General features: G+C 55.6%; 2 protein-coding genes across 5 annotated transcripts in view; one reads left to right on the forward strand and one right to left on the reverse strand.

The window, feature by feature from the left end:
- Positions 1-8,907, forward strand: part of ACAN (aggrecan) — a 52,230-nt gene extending 43,323 nt beyond the window's left edge. Inside the window, exons 13-18 of one of the 2 annotated variants that reach the window (XM_032994357.2) lie at positions 884-997; positions 3,708-3,866; positions 4,364-4,446; positions 4,793-4,937; positions 5,499-5,681; positions 7,134-8,907. In XM_032994357.2, coding sequence (XP_032850248.2) covers positions 884-997; positions 3,708-3,866; positions 4,364-4,446; positions 4,793-4,937; positions 5,499-5,681; positions 7,134-7,222 — 773 coding nt within the window. In that variant the 3' untranslated portion in view covers positions 7,223-8,907. The remainder of the gene's footprint in view (positions 1-883; positions 998-3,707; positions 3,867-4,363; positions 4,447-4,792; positions 4,938-5,498; positions 5,682-7,133) is intronic. The other variant, XM_032994358.2, reaches the window with a different exon arrangement.
- A 51-nt stretch (positions 8,908-8,958) lies between these two features.
- On the reverse strand, positions 8,959-13,293 carry HAPLN3 (hyaluronan and proteoglycan link protein 3). 3 transcript variants are annotated; one of them, XM_032994361.2, is made up of 5 exons: positions 13,246-13,293; positions 11,522-11,650; positions 10,869-11,240; positions 9,503-9,805; positions 8,959-9,309 (listed from the first exon to the last, which is right to left on the reverse strand). In XM_032994361.2, the coding sequence occupies exons 2-5, from the start codon at positions 11,646-11,648 to the stop codon at positions 9,029-9,031; spliced, it is 1,083 nt and encodes a 360-aa protein (XP_032850252.1). In that variant the 5' UTR covers positions 11,649-11,650; positions 13,246-13,293; the 3' UTR covers positions 8,959-9,028. The 3 variants fall into 3 exon arrangements, with proteins under 3 accessions (XP_032850252.1, XP_032850250.1, XP_032850251.1); XM_032994359.2 differs by having other exon boundaries at positions 11,522-11,681; XM_032994360.2 differs by lacking the exon at positions 13,246-13,293 and adding an exon at positions 13,104-13,185 and having other exon boundaries at positions 11,522-11,681.
- Between the last annotated feature and the right edge of the window lie 242 nt (positions 13,294-13,535).

Genomic DNA, 13,535 nt, shown 5'->3' on the forward strand with positions numbered 1-13,535 from the left:
TGGAGAGTTAGGGGCCAAATTCTTCCTATACCAACTTCTATTTTCACATCCAGAAAATCAAAAAGGTTCTTAAGTGCTGTTGTATCTAGATGAGAAACTAGGAGTAGTTTCCTCCACTAAGATGGAATCCACAGCTGAAAAAGATGTACCAGCTTCTTCCAACTCCATCACAAGCAAGAGAGCACATTGTGGGGAAAGATCTGGAGAAAGTGGTACTGCACACCACTATTCTTCACCAAGGAAGAGGCACCCATAGTTAGGTCTAAGATCCTCAAAAGTAAAAAGTTGAGGGTCTCTGAACCACCTTTGAACCCACTTCTTCTCTGCACTTTCTTCATCTTCACTGAGAAGAGATTTCTTGCCCCAGAACTTCATCTAAATTATGGTTAGGAAGAAACTAGTAATGAGCACTGGCAACCAGGAAAGCCAGTTAGGAGATAGAGATCTATTTCAGGATGTTTCTATCACTTATGAGGATTCTGTACTCTTCCTCGTAGACCCTTAGCTGGTGGAGACACAGACACAAGTTTGCATGTTTGATGCATCAGGCAAAGACAGCGGACAAAGAAGAGTTACCACAGCTGTCAAAGACACTGAGTGCCATGTACTGGATACATCTTGATGAGCTTGTACTGATATCTTCAGAGTGGTGTTCAACCATCAAGTGACAGAAAACCAATGACTTCCTTGTAGGGTGGGTTGGGTCTTTTGCCTTCATTCTTCCAACAGCAACAGTGGCAGTATGTTTTAAAATAAGACCCTAGCAACTTCCAAGTTCCCCCAAAACAACTGATATTCTCTCCTAAACAAGCAAGGAAACAAACTCTCCTGTTGGTGGAGTTGTCTGCCCAGAGCCCTAATGGAAGCCCTTGATTTCTTGCAGACACTGATGAGTGCCACTCAAGCCCCTGTCTGAATGGAGCTACCTGCGTTGATGGCATCGACTCTTTCAAATGCTTATGCCTTCCCAGCTACGGAGGGGACCTGTGTGAGATCGGTACGGCCTATCTGGCTTCAGCTAATCTTACTAACTGCTGCACTACATTGTTCCCACCCTACTCCCAAAAAAGTGTATTCCAAGTCCTCCCATCAGTCCTGCTCTCATCTCAGTAAGCTAACCTCTAACAGCAGCTTTAAATACACTAGGGAAAAGCTTTGAGTCTTTTGTTTATATATTTTGATTAGCCTGTTCATCACAGCACCATGTCCTCTAAGATTCCTAAGCAGGAGGTTCTGGTGTCTTCTTCAGCTTTCTCTTTTTTAAGTTTATCTAGTAAAGCTCCATACAGATCATAACGTTGCTCACAGAAGTTGTTGTCTCTTTGGTTCAAGGGTCTTTCTGTTCCTCTGTAACAGCAGGGGAACATCTGAGTACATCTTTACCCCAGGCAAACTTTCTCTGCTAGACTGGAATTTCATGGAAGGATGCTTCAAGTGAGCCATGAAAATGATTGTGTTCCAATCTGTGAAGATGCAGCTGAGAGAAGCCTCGTTCACTCCAGGAATCTCCACTGATCTGACACAGCATGACATTTTTGTCATCTCTTCAACATGGTTTCCTGTGGCAAAATCAGCAGGGAATGTAGAACTTTGAGAAAGCATGAAGTGACCTATTTTTCCATCAAAATTAGGTACACTGACCTGCACTAATACTTCTTTTTCTTTCTATAAGAAAAGAAAAATAGTTGTTGTTTTTTTCTTAAAGCTGATGGAAGTCCAAATTTTTATCAGTTTAGCTGAGGCTCTCCTGACTTCCTCAAATGAAAGAGAAATTAGGTTGCAGTGGCTTCTTCACCTTGGCATAAGCAATGATAATATATATTGGACTTTTTCATTCCCTTTCTCTGCATCTCTCTTTCTGCTTCCAATATGAACATGTGGAGTAGACCGTAGGAAGGTGGTTCAGGATCATTGGGCCATCTGAGCAGGAGTTGTGCTATCTTAACATCACTTTCCTAATGCAAATTAATCAGCCCCTGATTTACACATCCCTGCTATCTGTTGTTGAAGATACCTGTAATCCCACAAGAGACTTTCTACCCTGCAGCTGCTTACAATCTTGTTTGGTTCAAGCCAGACTTAATTTTCTCTCTTCTCTGATTTATGGGCTCGTGATGCCTGGGACATGCAGGAGGAAGTCAGTGCCCGGAATCCAGTGGGGAATATAAATGTTCATTATTCCCATGAGGCAGACTGTCCTTTCTGTTGGCCTTCAAGAACAGCAGGACGCCGTATGTGAGCTTTGCCATCTGTGCACACAGCCAGTCCTTCTTTTCACCATGACAGTGGCCCTACCAGGGAACAAGATTTTTGCCATTCTTTTCCAAGGCTATTGTTGTAATTTTTCCTCCTAACAGGTATGTAGGAAAGAGCGGCCTTTTTCCTAGGAAATATTCTGCTGAGGTTCTGTGCCATGTGCTGTCCCATCACCAGGCTGTGATGACAAGGGGTGGCGTTCAGGCTGCTGGAAAAAAAGTCTTAAATCTCAAAAGACAGAGCATGTTCTCTACTCACCTTGTGCAAGCCATCTGCCTGCCAAATCCTTAGAGCTTCAGCTACTTCCAGATAATCCATTTGATCTGCTGAAGAAGGCAAAAGATGTTTTTAATGACTCAACCAACTACCAAGCCTTCCAAAGTTTGTGAAGCATCTTCTGTCTCCAGATGGAAGAATACCAGAAGGGTGGTTTAGCAGGAATTAGTGTGAGTGAAGGTGACAAGTGCTTTGACCTACCAAGTTTAACAAAGAAGAAAGAGAGTACAGAAAGCCTTACTGGAAAGGGAGAGAGGCATGAGAAGTCATGAAAGCCCACCACTCCAAGAGCAGTAAGCACCTGAGAAAGGATGGTAGATCCAGCATCTGAAAGGCTGAGATTAAACACATTTAGTTTTCTGTTTCCTTTGGTCACATGGAACATACATGTGGTGTTGCATTGCATGGGAGCTGCTGGAGGTCTTTTCTGGTGGTTTCTCCATTCGCATCTGCTCTCCCCCATCTGTGGTTTTATTTTTTTTAGTCAGTGGGTTCAACTCTTCAGTGTTTCCCAGATGGTAAAAGATGCTCTGAAATGTTGAGAAATTTCTATACTTCTCTAGCAGCTTCCAAGCTTTTTCCTTGAGATTTCATTTTCTCTCTCCACCATGGTAAGTTTCTTCCTCCATCTCTTTTCTACCATCTTGGTAGGCTTGCTTCTCCTCCAGAACCCCAGAACCACACCAAGCAATGCAACCATCCAAACCTGGGCTCTCCTCCCTCTTTCATTTTCAACACATACATATTGATTTTGAGCATATGAATTCAGGTTTTGAAGTTTCTTTCCAAAGCAAGAAAACTCTTCAGGCCAGCACAAGTGGGAAGTGAGGGGTTCTTGCTTGGTCAGTTCCTCAAAAGCAGAGTCTAAGAACATGACACAGGGACTGAATTGCTCAGGAATGTTTGTATCACTCACATTTTCTAGTAGCACTAGTCACATTACTGGAAATATTAGGTCTTCAACACAGGCTCCTCTCTCCGTGTATGTCTTGGATGCCTTCTGATAATTCTCCCTGGGATTTCCCACAGGCAACAGTGTCATGGTTTTCTTTTTAGTGTAAGTGACAATGTGTTTGTTGTCCCATGCCATGAGAGCATGAGCTGCTAAGAGGTGAGTTGGAAGGCTTCCAGACCCATACACCAACTCCTTTTCATCCATCCTTTGTGTGTTTCAGACCTGGAAAATTGTGAGGAAGGCTGGACCAAGTTCCAAGGCCACTGCTACAGGCACTTTGAAGAGAGGGAGACTTGGATGGATGCAGAGACCAGATGCCGACAACATCAAGCCCACCTGAGCAGTATCATCACCCCAGAGGAGCAAGAGTTTGTGAACAGTGAGTGCTGAGGGCAGCCTGAGACTGGGCAAGGGTCCAACTGTTGGACTCTGATTCTACAGGTGGATTTATCAAACATGACTTAAAAAGCACAATTTGCCCCACTGGTGCTTATATATTTCCTAAGAAGGTCTCAACCTTGCACAGGAGAGGAAGAACCGTCCAGCCATGAGACGGAAGAGGGCCCTTTCTTGTCTAGTTCAGATCTTCGCTCTTATCACATTGTTGATGTGGCTTGGTCACAAGGTGTTCACTTGATGCAGCAAGTGCAGTGACCCGTGTGAACATGGGTCACCCATGCTCATGGCACGCTGAGTGGGGAGGGAGATGGACAAACATGATGCTGGGAGAAAAGGACATCAGGGGCTAGTGACTGGGAAGGAGCCGAATGACTCAGAGGCTCCAGGGTTAGAGACAGCTGAGATGACAAAGAAATGCTTCCAACAAGGGGTAGGGGAATCACGACCCACTCTTCTCTCCCTGTCCGGTTCTTGCAGGCCACGCACAGGACTACCAGTGGATCGGCCTCAGTGACAGAGCTGTGGAGAACGACTTTCGCTGGTCCGACGGGCACGCCCTGGTGAGCCTGCAGCCTGCGGCTCGGGCAGGCACCGGCTTTTGGGGGGGGGGAAGAGGTTCCCCCTGGGTGGGAGGAGCCCCATGAGTTACATGCTGAGTGTTGGGGTTGGGCATTGAGTGGAGACAGCCCTAAACTTTGTAAGGCTCATGGTTTTTCCAAGCCTCTAGTAAAGCTGGTCAGCTAAGTTCCTGGGCATCACTGCGGTAGAAATAACGTTGTAGTAGCAAAGCGAGCAACCCATGGTCTCTGCTGGTGAGATGCACGGGTGAGGCAGCAGCAAGGATGAAGGAGGGAGTAGGAGAGGGGAGGGCTCAGCCTTAGGTGAAGGGCTTTCCTCTCTTGGCAGCAATTTGAGAACTGGCGGCCCAACCAACCTGATAACTTCTTCGCGGCGGGTGAGGACTGCACTGTGATGATCTGGCACGAGCAAGGCGAATGGAATGACGTTCCCTGCAACTATCACCTCCCTTTCACCTGCAAGAAAGGAACAGGTCAGCACCCTACACCATGCCAGCAAGGATGGGGGGCTCAGGCAGCAGCTGAGGGGCTGGAGTGGAGCCCCTCAGTGCACATGAACGTGGGTTTTGTGACTGCAAAGGGTGGTCAAAGAGGTGGAAGGAATTAGCAATAGAAATTGGCCAAGGCTCTAAGAGAGTTTCCTGAGGGCTTGAAAAAAATAAGGTAAGCCACCAAGAACGGGGTTATATGTCCCCAGGCAGAGCCATACCCTGTCTGCTGCATCCCTCCTGCATGCCAGGTCCGTGCCCACCCACGGACGCAAGCAGTTGTGATGCCCAGCTCTTCCCTGCCTCTCCGGGAGGCAGGAATGGAGCCCTGAGCCAGACAGCTGCTTAATTTCAAGGCCCATCACAGAATTTCCGTATCCCTCTGCTCCTAAATTTTGTGAGCAGAGGCAATCTCAAAGGGATTTAAGGTTTTACGTGCCGGAGGAGTGACAAGCCCATGCCGGGCAGGCAGGAGCTGCCCAGGTGTGAGCTGCCCACTCAGCCAGGACTCCTCGAGCTCCCCATGTCTCTGCCCATCTCCTGCAGTGGCCTGTGGGGACCCCCCTGTGGTGGAGAACGCCAGGACCTTCGGTCGAAAGAAGGACCGCTACGAAATAAACTCCATGGTGCGGTACCAGTGCAACCAAGGCTACATCCAACGCCACGTGCCCACGATTCGGTGCCAGCCCAACGGGCAGTGGGAGGAGCCGCGGATATCCTGCTTAAACCGTACGTCTTGGTCTTGGCCCCTTTACCTTCGGGTTAGGGCTGATGCATCCCTGCAGCTGGGAGAAGGAGCTGGGAATGAGGGGGGCATCATCTTAGGGTGCAGGCTCCGAGACTGGCAGAAGGGGGATTCATGATCCCCTTCATTTGTTGAAAGGTCCCCCACGATGGGGCCATGGGAGCTGGCATCTTCTGGGCAGGTGTGGACCGTGGGGCTGGCTGGAGGAACAGCTTGGGCAATTCCTGCCCTGGAAGCTCTTCCACCTAGGCAGGGTAGAGGCAGGTCCAGAGCCAGGAGAAGGAAACAAGGAGTTTACCAAGGGCCCAGGCTACTTAAAGAAAGGAAAGTAAGAGAAATGGCTTCTGAAAGGGTGAGTTTTGGCACCACCTGCGTCAGCAGAGGGAGTAGGAGGGGGGAGTTGTTGTCCCCCAGAGCCCTTCCCTAGCACCTTCCTGCCCTGGGAGCAGACAGGAGACCTGCAGTAGAGCTAAGCCAGGGGACAGGGCTGGACTCCTGACCCTTTTCCTGTCAGGCCTCCAGCTGACAGCAGCCAGCCCTCTCCCACCAGTGTCCCAGCCCAATCCCAAGCCTGCCTACTCCCCTGTCCCACTGCTGCTCGCCTGCAGCTTCCCAATAATTTCGTTGACCTCAGCCAAACCACATCTGTCCAGTGTCCTCCTTGCCAGGTTCTGGTCCAGCTGGGCAATCCCAGCTAAAGCAACGGTCCCACGACCAGGGGAAGTCACTATGGGCTTAAGGGACAAAACTCCACCCCAGGGAGGAGGAGGGATGGAGGAGGTGTCCGAGGGCAGCAGCGTGGTACAGACCAAGCTGCTGATTCCCTCAGCTCTGCCGCAGATCCGGAGAGCTGCAGGCTGCTCCTGGCATGGCCCGCCAGCGATCAAGAGACCTAGGCTATTATCAAAACACTGGAGCAGTGACAGCTTTGAGGGAGACTGGCAGCAAAGATCAGGCAGAAAATTTGAACCTGCCAGCCAGACGGGGCTGTTTCCCCCGCTGTGCCCTAAGCACATCCCACTGCTGATGGATATTTCCCTCCCTGTCCCGGGGGATCGGGAAGGGATTGGTAGGGCAGCGGGTGAGATGGGGAAGCAGCCATGCCCACCCCGGTAGCAGAGCTGCCCCTCTGGCCGAGCACAGGGAAGGGATGGGACAAGCATCTGAAGAGAGGATGCTCCTGCCCAGGCCCCCGGTAGGCAGCGGGCACCCTCACCCCTGGGTGAAGCAAACCCCGGCCGTGGGGGCAACAGAAGGGCCAATTGTGTGTGGACAGGCAGGCTGGCGCCGGGGCACACACAGCCGCCCGCCGGGCAGTACTGCCTGCGGCTGCCCGTGTTTTTCCAGGGAGCCAGGGCATCCAGGGTGGGACAAGCAGCGTCTCTGTCCCAGCTCCTGCTAACAAGGTGCCTTTTCTTCTCCTCCCTCTTCTGCAGCCTCCAACTACCAGCGCAGGCTATACAAGAGGAGCCCCAGGAGCCGGTCAAGACCCAGCGGCAGAGCCGTGCAGAGACCCACCCATTAGAGCGGGGCAAGAGAGACCGAGGGGGAAAGTGAGAAAGAGAGATTTTTAACAGAACAGTTATATTAACAGAGTCGATTTCTTCTTCTTCTTGTTGCTTTTTTGTCATATAAGGAAAAAAAAAAATTATATTAAAGACAAACCCACCTTTGTGTATATATATAAAAAAAAAAAAAAAATTAATGTTTTTCCAAGCACCAAAGCAAAGCGAATTAGATCTCAGCATTCTTACTAACCGTCCGGTTCCAATTATCTTCGTGCCTTCGGGGACAGGGAGGGGGGTGGGTTTGCAGAGGGCAGGGGGTTAAGTTAAATAATAAAGATGATTATTTTTTCCTGATTTTATGCACGAACAATGTAATTATTTCTGTTATTTAATCTCCGGGGTGAACAGCACCTTTTGGGGTTTTATTTTATTTTTTTTTCTCCAGAATCCTCCTACTGCTGCAGCGCATCAGGGCGGGTGGGGAGGGCCGGGGGGCTGCAGTGGAAGGAGCTGTGGGAGGAGGGAGGCGAGGGGATGCTGAGACCCGGGACCCGGGCACTGGGGGCTGTGGCCCCTCTCTGCTTCCCCACCGCCCCCCCTGCGGCACAGCACCCGTCCTGGGATGATGTGCTCTTTCCAGGGGACCGTGCGGGGCACCAGCGTTCCCTGCACCTATTTATATTTTTGAACATATCCTATTTTGAAAGAATGATAAATAATAAAGAGAGTGAAATCGGAACGGGCACTTTGTCAGTGTTGGTTTTTTGGGGGAAGGGGGGTGTCTGTGTGGGCCTGGGGGTATCTCCCATGGCAAGGCAGCAGGGAAGGAAGGGGAGCCCAGACAGGGTGCTCCAGGCTACATGGGACCAGCTCAGCCCCAGCCAGCACCCAAGAGTGCAGCCTTGGGTGTTTCCCAAGCCTCAACCAAAGGACCATGGGGTAGGACGTCACCCCCCTGTACAGCTCTTGCCCCGGGAAGGGGTTAACCCACATGCCTAAAACCCACTGCCAGCAGAAACTGCTTCACCTCCAGCTTTCTGTCCTGACACCCAGGGGGTTAATTAACACTCATTAATGAGGGAGCAAGGGGGCCCTTGCAGGAGCTCGGGTGTCCAGCCAGGGATCCCCAAGTTCCCTCTCGTTGGCAGACCCCTCTCGTGCTGGCACAGCGATGGGGACACAGCCACATTGCTCCAGGGCTTTCTCCACTGATTTATTAGAAGAGGTCCAGGAAAATACAACTTTTCATAACCTAACGCTCAAAGAAGAAGGCACCAGAGTTCAAGTGGCGTCCGGGCGAGGTGTGCGTGGAGATAAGGCACTGGCACCCCTGTGAGGACAGGCACAATGTCATCCTTCAGTGGGATGGGGACAGGGCTGGAAGAGGAGCTGGGATGCAACAGAGGCACCCGCTCTCTGCCTCCGGTCGAATCCAGCCTTGCCTCGCTCCCACCTGGCGAGCTCAGGGGCAGGACCAGCCTGGAAGGGCAGGCGGGTGTCGGTGACATGCTGCCACCGCGGGAAGGGGCCACCACCCACGGGGTGGCAGGGGCCAAGCAGGGTGGCAGCAGCCCACGGGAATCGTCCTCGCGTGCACCCCATGCCAGGGATGGTCCCGCACTGCCCCGCGCAGCTGCGTGTGCTGGCTGCTGAGCAAGATGTGGAAAATATAAAGGAAGGAAATAAAATAAAACAAAAAGAAGCCTCCCCCCCAACCCCGCCTCCCCCCCCAGTCACCCCCAAAACAGCCCTGGGAAATACCCGATGCCAGGCACTGTCAGGCTGGAAACATCCTCTGGCCAAGAAGGAGCCCACCTGGCTCCTTATCTCTCCTTGTAGCAGAAGACCCCAAACCTGCCCTTGCTGGGGAAGCCGAAGCTGCGGACACCAGGCTCTGCAGGGCCACAGTTGGCCCGGGGCTTGGCGATGGGGTAGCGGACGCTGCCATCCGCCAGCCAGCCGGCATCGCAGCGGTCCAGCCCCAGGAACTTCCAGGCAGAGTAGAGCTGCCCCACCCGGGCGATCTCGGCCCCCACGTCCTGGCAGCTCTGCTTGGCCTCCTCCAGTGTCATCCCAGATGGATGGTCCAGGTAGAAAACCTCTCCTAGGAGGGAGAGGGGAGCAAGACAGAGGAGCATCAGTGCTGAGCATCATCTGGAACATCCCCATCTGGAGCATCCCCGCCTGAAGCATCCCCACCCAGGCTGGATCTTGTGCCCTAAGGGGGAGGGATGCCACCAACGGGGCACAGCACCTTCCCCAGGATCCCACCCTCCCGCTGCTGGCCCAGCACTCACCTCTGAGCGCGGAGGAGAAGCAGAAGGCATCAAAGCGGTTCAGGTGCCGGTGGCGTGGGCCGTAGCTGCGGATGCCCGGGGCGAGGTGCAACCCGCCGCAGGGCTTGCGGGGCAGGCGGATGGGGTAATGCACGGTGCCATCAGCCAGCCAGCCCGCGTTGCACCAGTCCAGTCCCTCGGTCCAGGCCTGGAAGAGCTGGTAGAAGGTGGCGAGGATGGCGCCCTGCTCCTGGCACGCTCGCTCGGCTTCATGGAAGTTGAGCCTGTACTGCCCGCGGGGAGGCTGGTAGGGGAACACGACGCCTGGGGGCAGACGGGGCACTCAGCCAGCTCCACGGGCAGCCCATCCGCCCCAAATCCAGCCCCAGCAGGAGCCACAGGGGTCCCTGACCCATCCCAAATTCAGGTTCTGGGACAGGGACCACCCCAGGCTCGGGCGTGCGGGGACAGGGCTGCTCCGGGCATGCCGGCGCCAGCAGCGAGTTGCCAGCGACATCTGGTGGCACAGGGACAGAGGGACTCGGTCCCGGGGACACACGGACCACCCTTGTGGGGACAGCACCTGCACGTACAGGGACGCACAGACTATGATAACAGGGATGCAGGGACCTACAGGGTCGTAAGGACCACGGTCCTGGGGACACACGGACAGTGGTCCCAGGGAGGCATGGACCACCCCTGTGGGGATGGAGACACCACTGTCGTGGGGATGCACAGGCTCCAGGAACAGGGACACAAGGACCAGTATCATGAGGACATGCGGGCCATGATCCCAGGGACATGTATACCACCAACATGGGGATGGATGGACCGCTGTCACAGGGATGGAGGGACCACAGTCACAAGGACCGGGGGGGACAAGCCACCATGGGAGGCAGGGCCTGAAGGCCAAGGGGGTGGCAAGGGGGACACTTCCACAGCTCTGAGCTTGGCGGTGGAGACAGGGCTGAGTCAGGTCCCTCATGACAAGTGAGCAAGAGGGGTTGGACCAGTCACCAAGGTTCATCACAAGATGCCTGGCGATACCCAGAGCTGGGAGGCATGGGGACAGCTGCACATGGTGCAGCACAGCAAGAAAATGGGTAGGTAAAGGCAGGAAATACTGCAGCCATGGAGTCACCCCCAATTCTGTCTCCGCAGTAGCATCTCTAGCATCCCAGCAGGGCAGACTGCTCTGGGCTCACTTGCTGCTGAGATCCCCGGTCAGACACCACCCCACCACACTGAGCATCCCAGCTCCTCTCCACCCACAACTGGGCTCCCTGACCCCCCTGCCTTGCCACCTCCCCTGAGGAAGGGGTGCCACGGGAAGGCCAGGCTCACTGGCATGGCGCAGGGTGTCACGCGATCCCCACCGTGCCCCCACCTTGCAGCCGGAGGTCCACCACGTTGCTCTCGTCCTCCAGCCCATCGATGACCTCGCAGCGGTATTTACCATCATCCTGCAAGCGCACATCGCTGACGACCAGCGAGGCCTCGCGCCGGCTGGCCTGGTGGAGGTGAGCGCGGCCGCGGAAGTCCCCAAAGGCCATGTAGGTCTTGCCAATGGCTACCAGCACATCCTGCTCCTTGGTGTAGTCATCCCGCAGCTTGGACCACTTGATGCGGATCTTGAGCTTGCCTTCCATGTCAGGCTCATAGTGGTAGTGGCAGGGCAGGGTGACGTTGGCACCACTGGAGCTGTAGACAGGGTCTTTGGGAGTCTCCACAACCAGTTTGGCTCCGTTAAAGTAAACCACTGGGGACAGGGAGGGAAGGTGTGATGGGCTGGTTGGAATCCAGGGCTGGGCAGCATCCCCAAATCCCCCTGCAGCCACTCCGCCCCCTCCCTCCTGCCACCTCCTCTTCTGCCTGAGCATCCCCGGAGCATCCCTGGAGCATCCCCGCCTGCTCCTCTAGGCCCCACATCCACCCCAAGAGATGAGTGCCAGGCCCATCCAGAGGCAGGGGGGGCACTTCAGTCCCTTGCACCAACCTGCCAGTCCCCCTTTCTGCCAGCCCTGCCAGTCCCCAATATACCTTTTTCCTGCCCACTGCCCTTGTCGTTCATGATGTGGTTGTAGTAGAAGCCATTGTAGAAGGGGTGGTGGGAGCCGCTGGCCAGACGCAGCAGGGTGGCCTCCAGGAGCAGCGGGAACAGCAGCATGGCTGGGGAGCAAGGCCGAACCCTGAGCCCGGGCTGCAGAGGGGGAAAGGGCTGCAGTAACACCCCAAAATAACCAGGAGCACCCCAGTGCTGCCTGGCACGTGGTGCCAGGCAGAACTCATTGCAGGGATGCAAGGAGAGGGGTGGGAAGAGCCAGCAGAGCGGTTCTCCTGCCCACAGGGGAGGGTGCAGGCAACCCGAGCTATGTCCCCAGACCTGCCGCACAATAGGGGCTCCCAATCCCCTCCATCCTCATCCTCCTGCCTGGGTCATGCTGAGCACCACCGCATTCACTGCCGGGCTTGTAGACTGCCCTGCCTGGAGTGGGGAGCTGAGACCAAGCTGGGGACAGGGCAGCCAGGGGAAATGGGATCCCAGGTGTCCTTTGAACACAGAGCACTGGCAAAACATCACGTAGGGGGTGCAGGGACAGAGAAGTGGACAAGCCCCGCTGTAAGCCGCAAGCTCGGTTTACAGAGGCAGCCGAGCGTGCAACCCAGCCAAGGAGGGGAGGAGAGAGCTCGGGGCTGCCTCCACTGCCCCGGCACCGAACAAAGCCTGGCAGCACCCAGCCAGCCTGGCCGAGGACCCGCGGCTCCAACCCAGGGCTGCCGCTTCGCACCGCAGAGTCGGCTGGTGCTGACCCCACGCAACACTTTTTGCTCCCAAACCACATCCCCTGGGTGGGGAGGAAACCCAGCTGTCCCACAGCACCGGAGCACCATGCTGCCCTGAGCTCTGGGTACCCCAGGCACCCAAGGATGCCCTGCACGGGGCTCACCCAGGGTGCCTCGCAGCACTATTTGCTGGCTTGCGAGCTTTCCCGGAGCCGGCAGAGGGGGCCCAGCACCCGGCAAGCCTTCAGCAGCCCCCCTCCAAGACTGGGAGGAATCTGACATCTGTGCCCCCCGTGGCAGACAAGGTTTATGAGTGCCTGCAAAGGTGCCCCAGGCCAGGGTGCTGTGGGAGACCGGGTGCTCACCCCTGGAAGGGTCCAGTGCAGGGTACCGTGATGGTCTCTGGAGACCAGGGCATGCAACTGGCTGCCTCACCGCGGGTTGCTCGCTCCCGGACTCTCCTCCACGGTTGACGCCATGGCTCACCTTCCCCGTGGGGTGCAGTCTACCCTTGCCACCCACGGTGGTGTGCGGAGCCGGAGGACGCAGGGTGCACCCGCTCGACGGCCAGCACAGCCCCGGAGCCCGGCGGCAGCGGTGCGTGGCTCTGCAGGCTCCGGAGCCCGGCGGCACGCCGCCACGTGCTGCCCACGCGTGGCAGGGCGAGCTCGAGGCACTGGCAGCTTCACACCTCAGTTTGGGGAGCATCAGCCTTGCCCCCCCCCGCCATGCCCCCCAATACCTAGCTACCCGCCCGGAGCCCAGTGTTGTGGGGATGTGGCGGGGGGCCCGGCGTCCTCAACTGAAATGCCAGTGAGAATCACGCTGCAGCACCCACCTTAGCGATGCCCGGCACCTTCCGCGGTGATGCCCAGCACCCTCCACGGCGATGCCATCCCTCCCGCCCTCCACAGCAAGCAGGGTGCCCACCACCCCGGGGTGCCAGCCCTCCCCAGCCCCCGGGGCCGAGCCCTACTCACGCTGGTTGCGGGCAGGCGTGCAGGCAGGCTGCAGGCAGATGCACTGTGTTTAGGGCTCTTGCAAGGCTGAGAGGAAGCAGCTCCAGGGCCTGCCTCTTAAAGGGAAACACACGCCTTTCCCAACCCCCTGCTCGCAGCCCGGAGCTGGGGTGGGTGCCCCCAGCCCCCCTCCTGCCCACCGTGCCTGGGGAATGGCCTCACCATGTGCCCGCACGCTGCCCACATGTGTCCTCGGTGATGTGCCAGCTGCCAGCATTGCCCCCTGGCTTGCAGGGGAGAGCAGCGGGGAG

This window comes from Tyto alba, unplaced genomic scaffold (genome assembly GCF_018691265.1).
Source record: "Tyto alba isolate M040663 unplaced genomic scaffold, T.alba_DEE_v4.0 Super-Scaffold_41, whole genome shotgun sequence".
Taxonomy (NCBI): domain Eukaryota; kingdom Metazoa; phylum Chordata; class Aves; order Strigiformes; family Tytonidae; genus Tyto; species Tyto alba.

Coding starts and splice junctions, on each gene's coding strand:
- HAPLN3 (XM_032994361.2), bottom strand. CDS start 11,648: ATGCTGCTGTTCCCGCTGCTCCTGGAGGCCACCCTGCTGCGTCTGGCC. Junction 11,241..11,521: donor GGGCAGTGGGCAGGAAAAAG/GTATATTGGGGA, acceptor CCCTGTCCCCAG/TGGTTTACTTTAACGGAGCC. Junction 9,806..10,868: donor GGTGGACCTCCGGCTGCAAG/GTGGGGGCACGG, acceptor GTCTGCCCCCAG/GCGTCGTGTTCCCCTACCAG.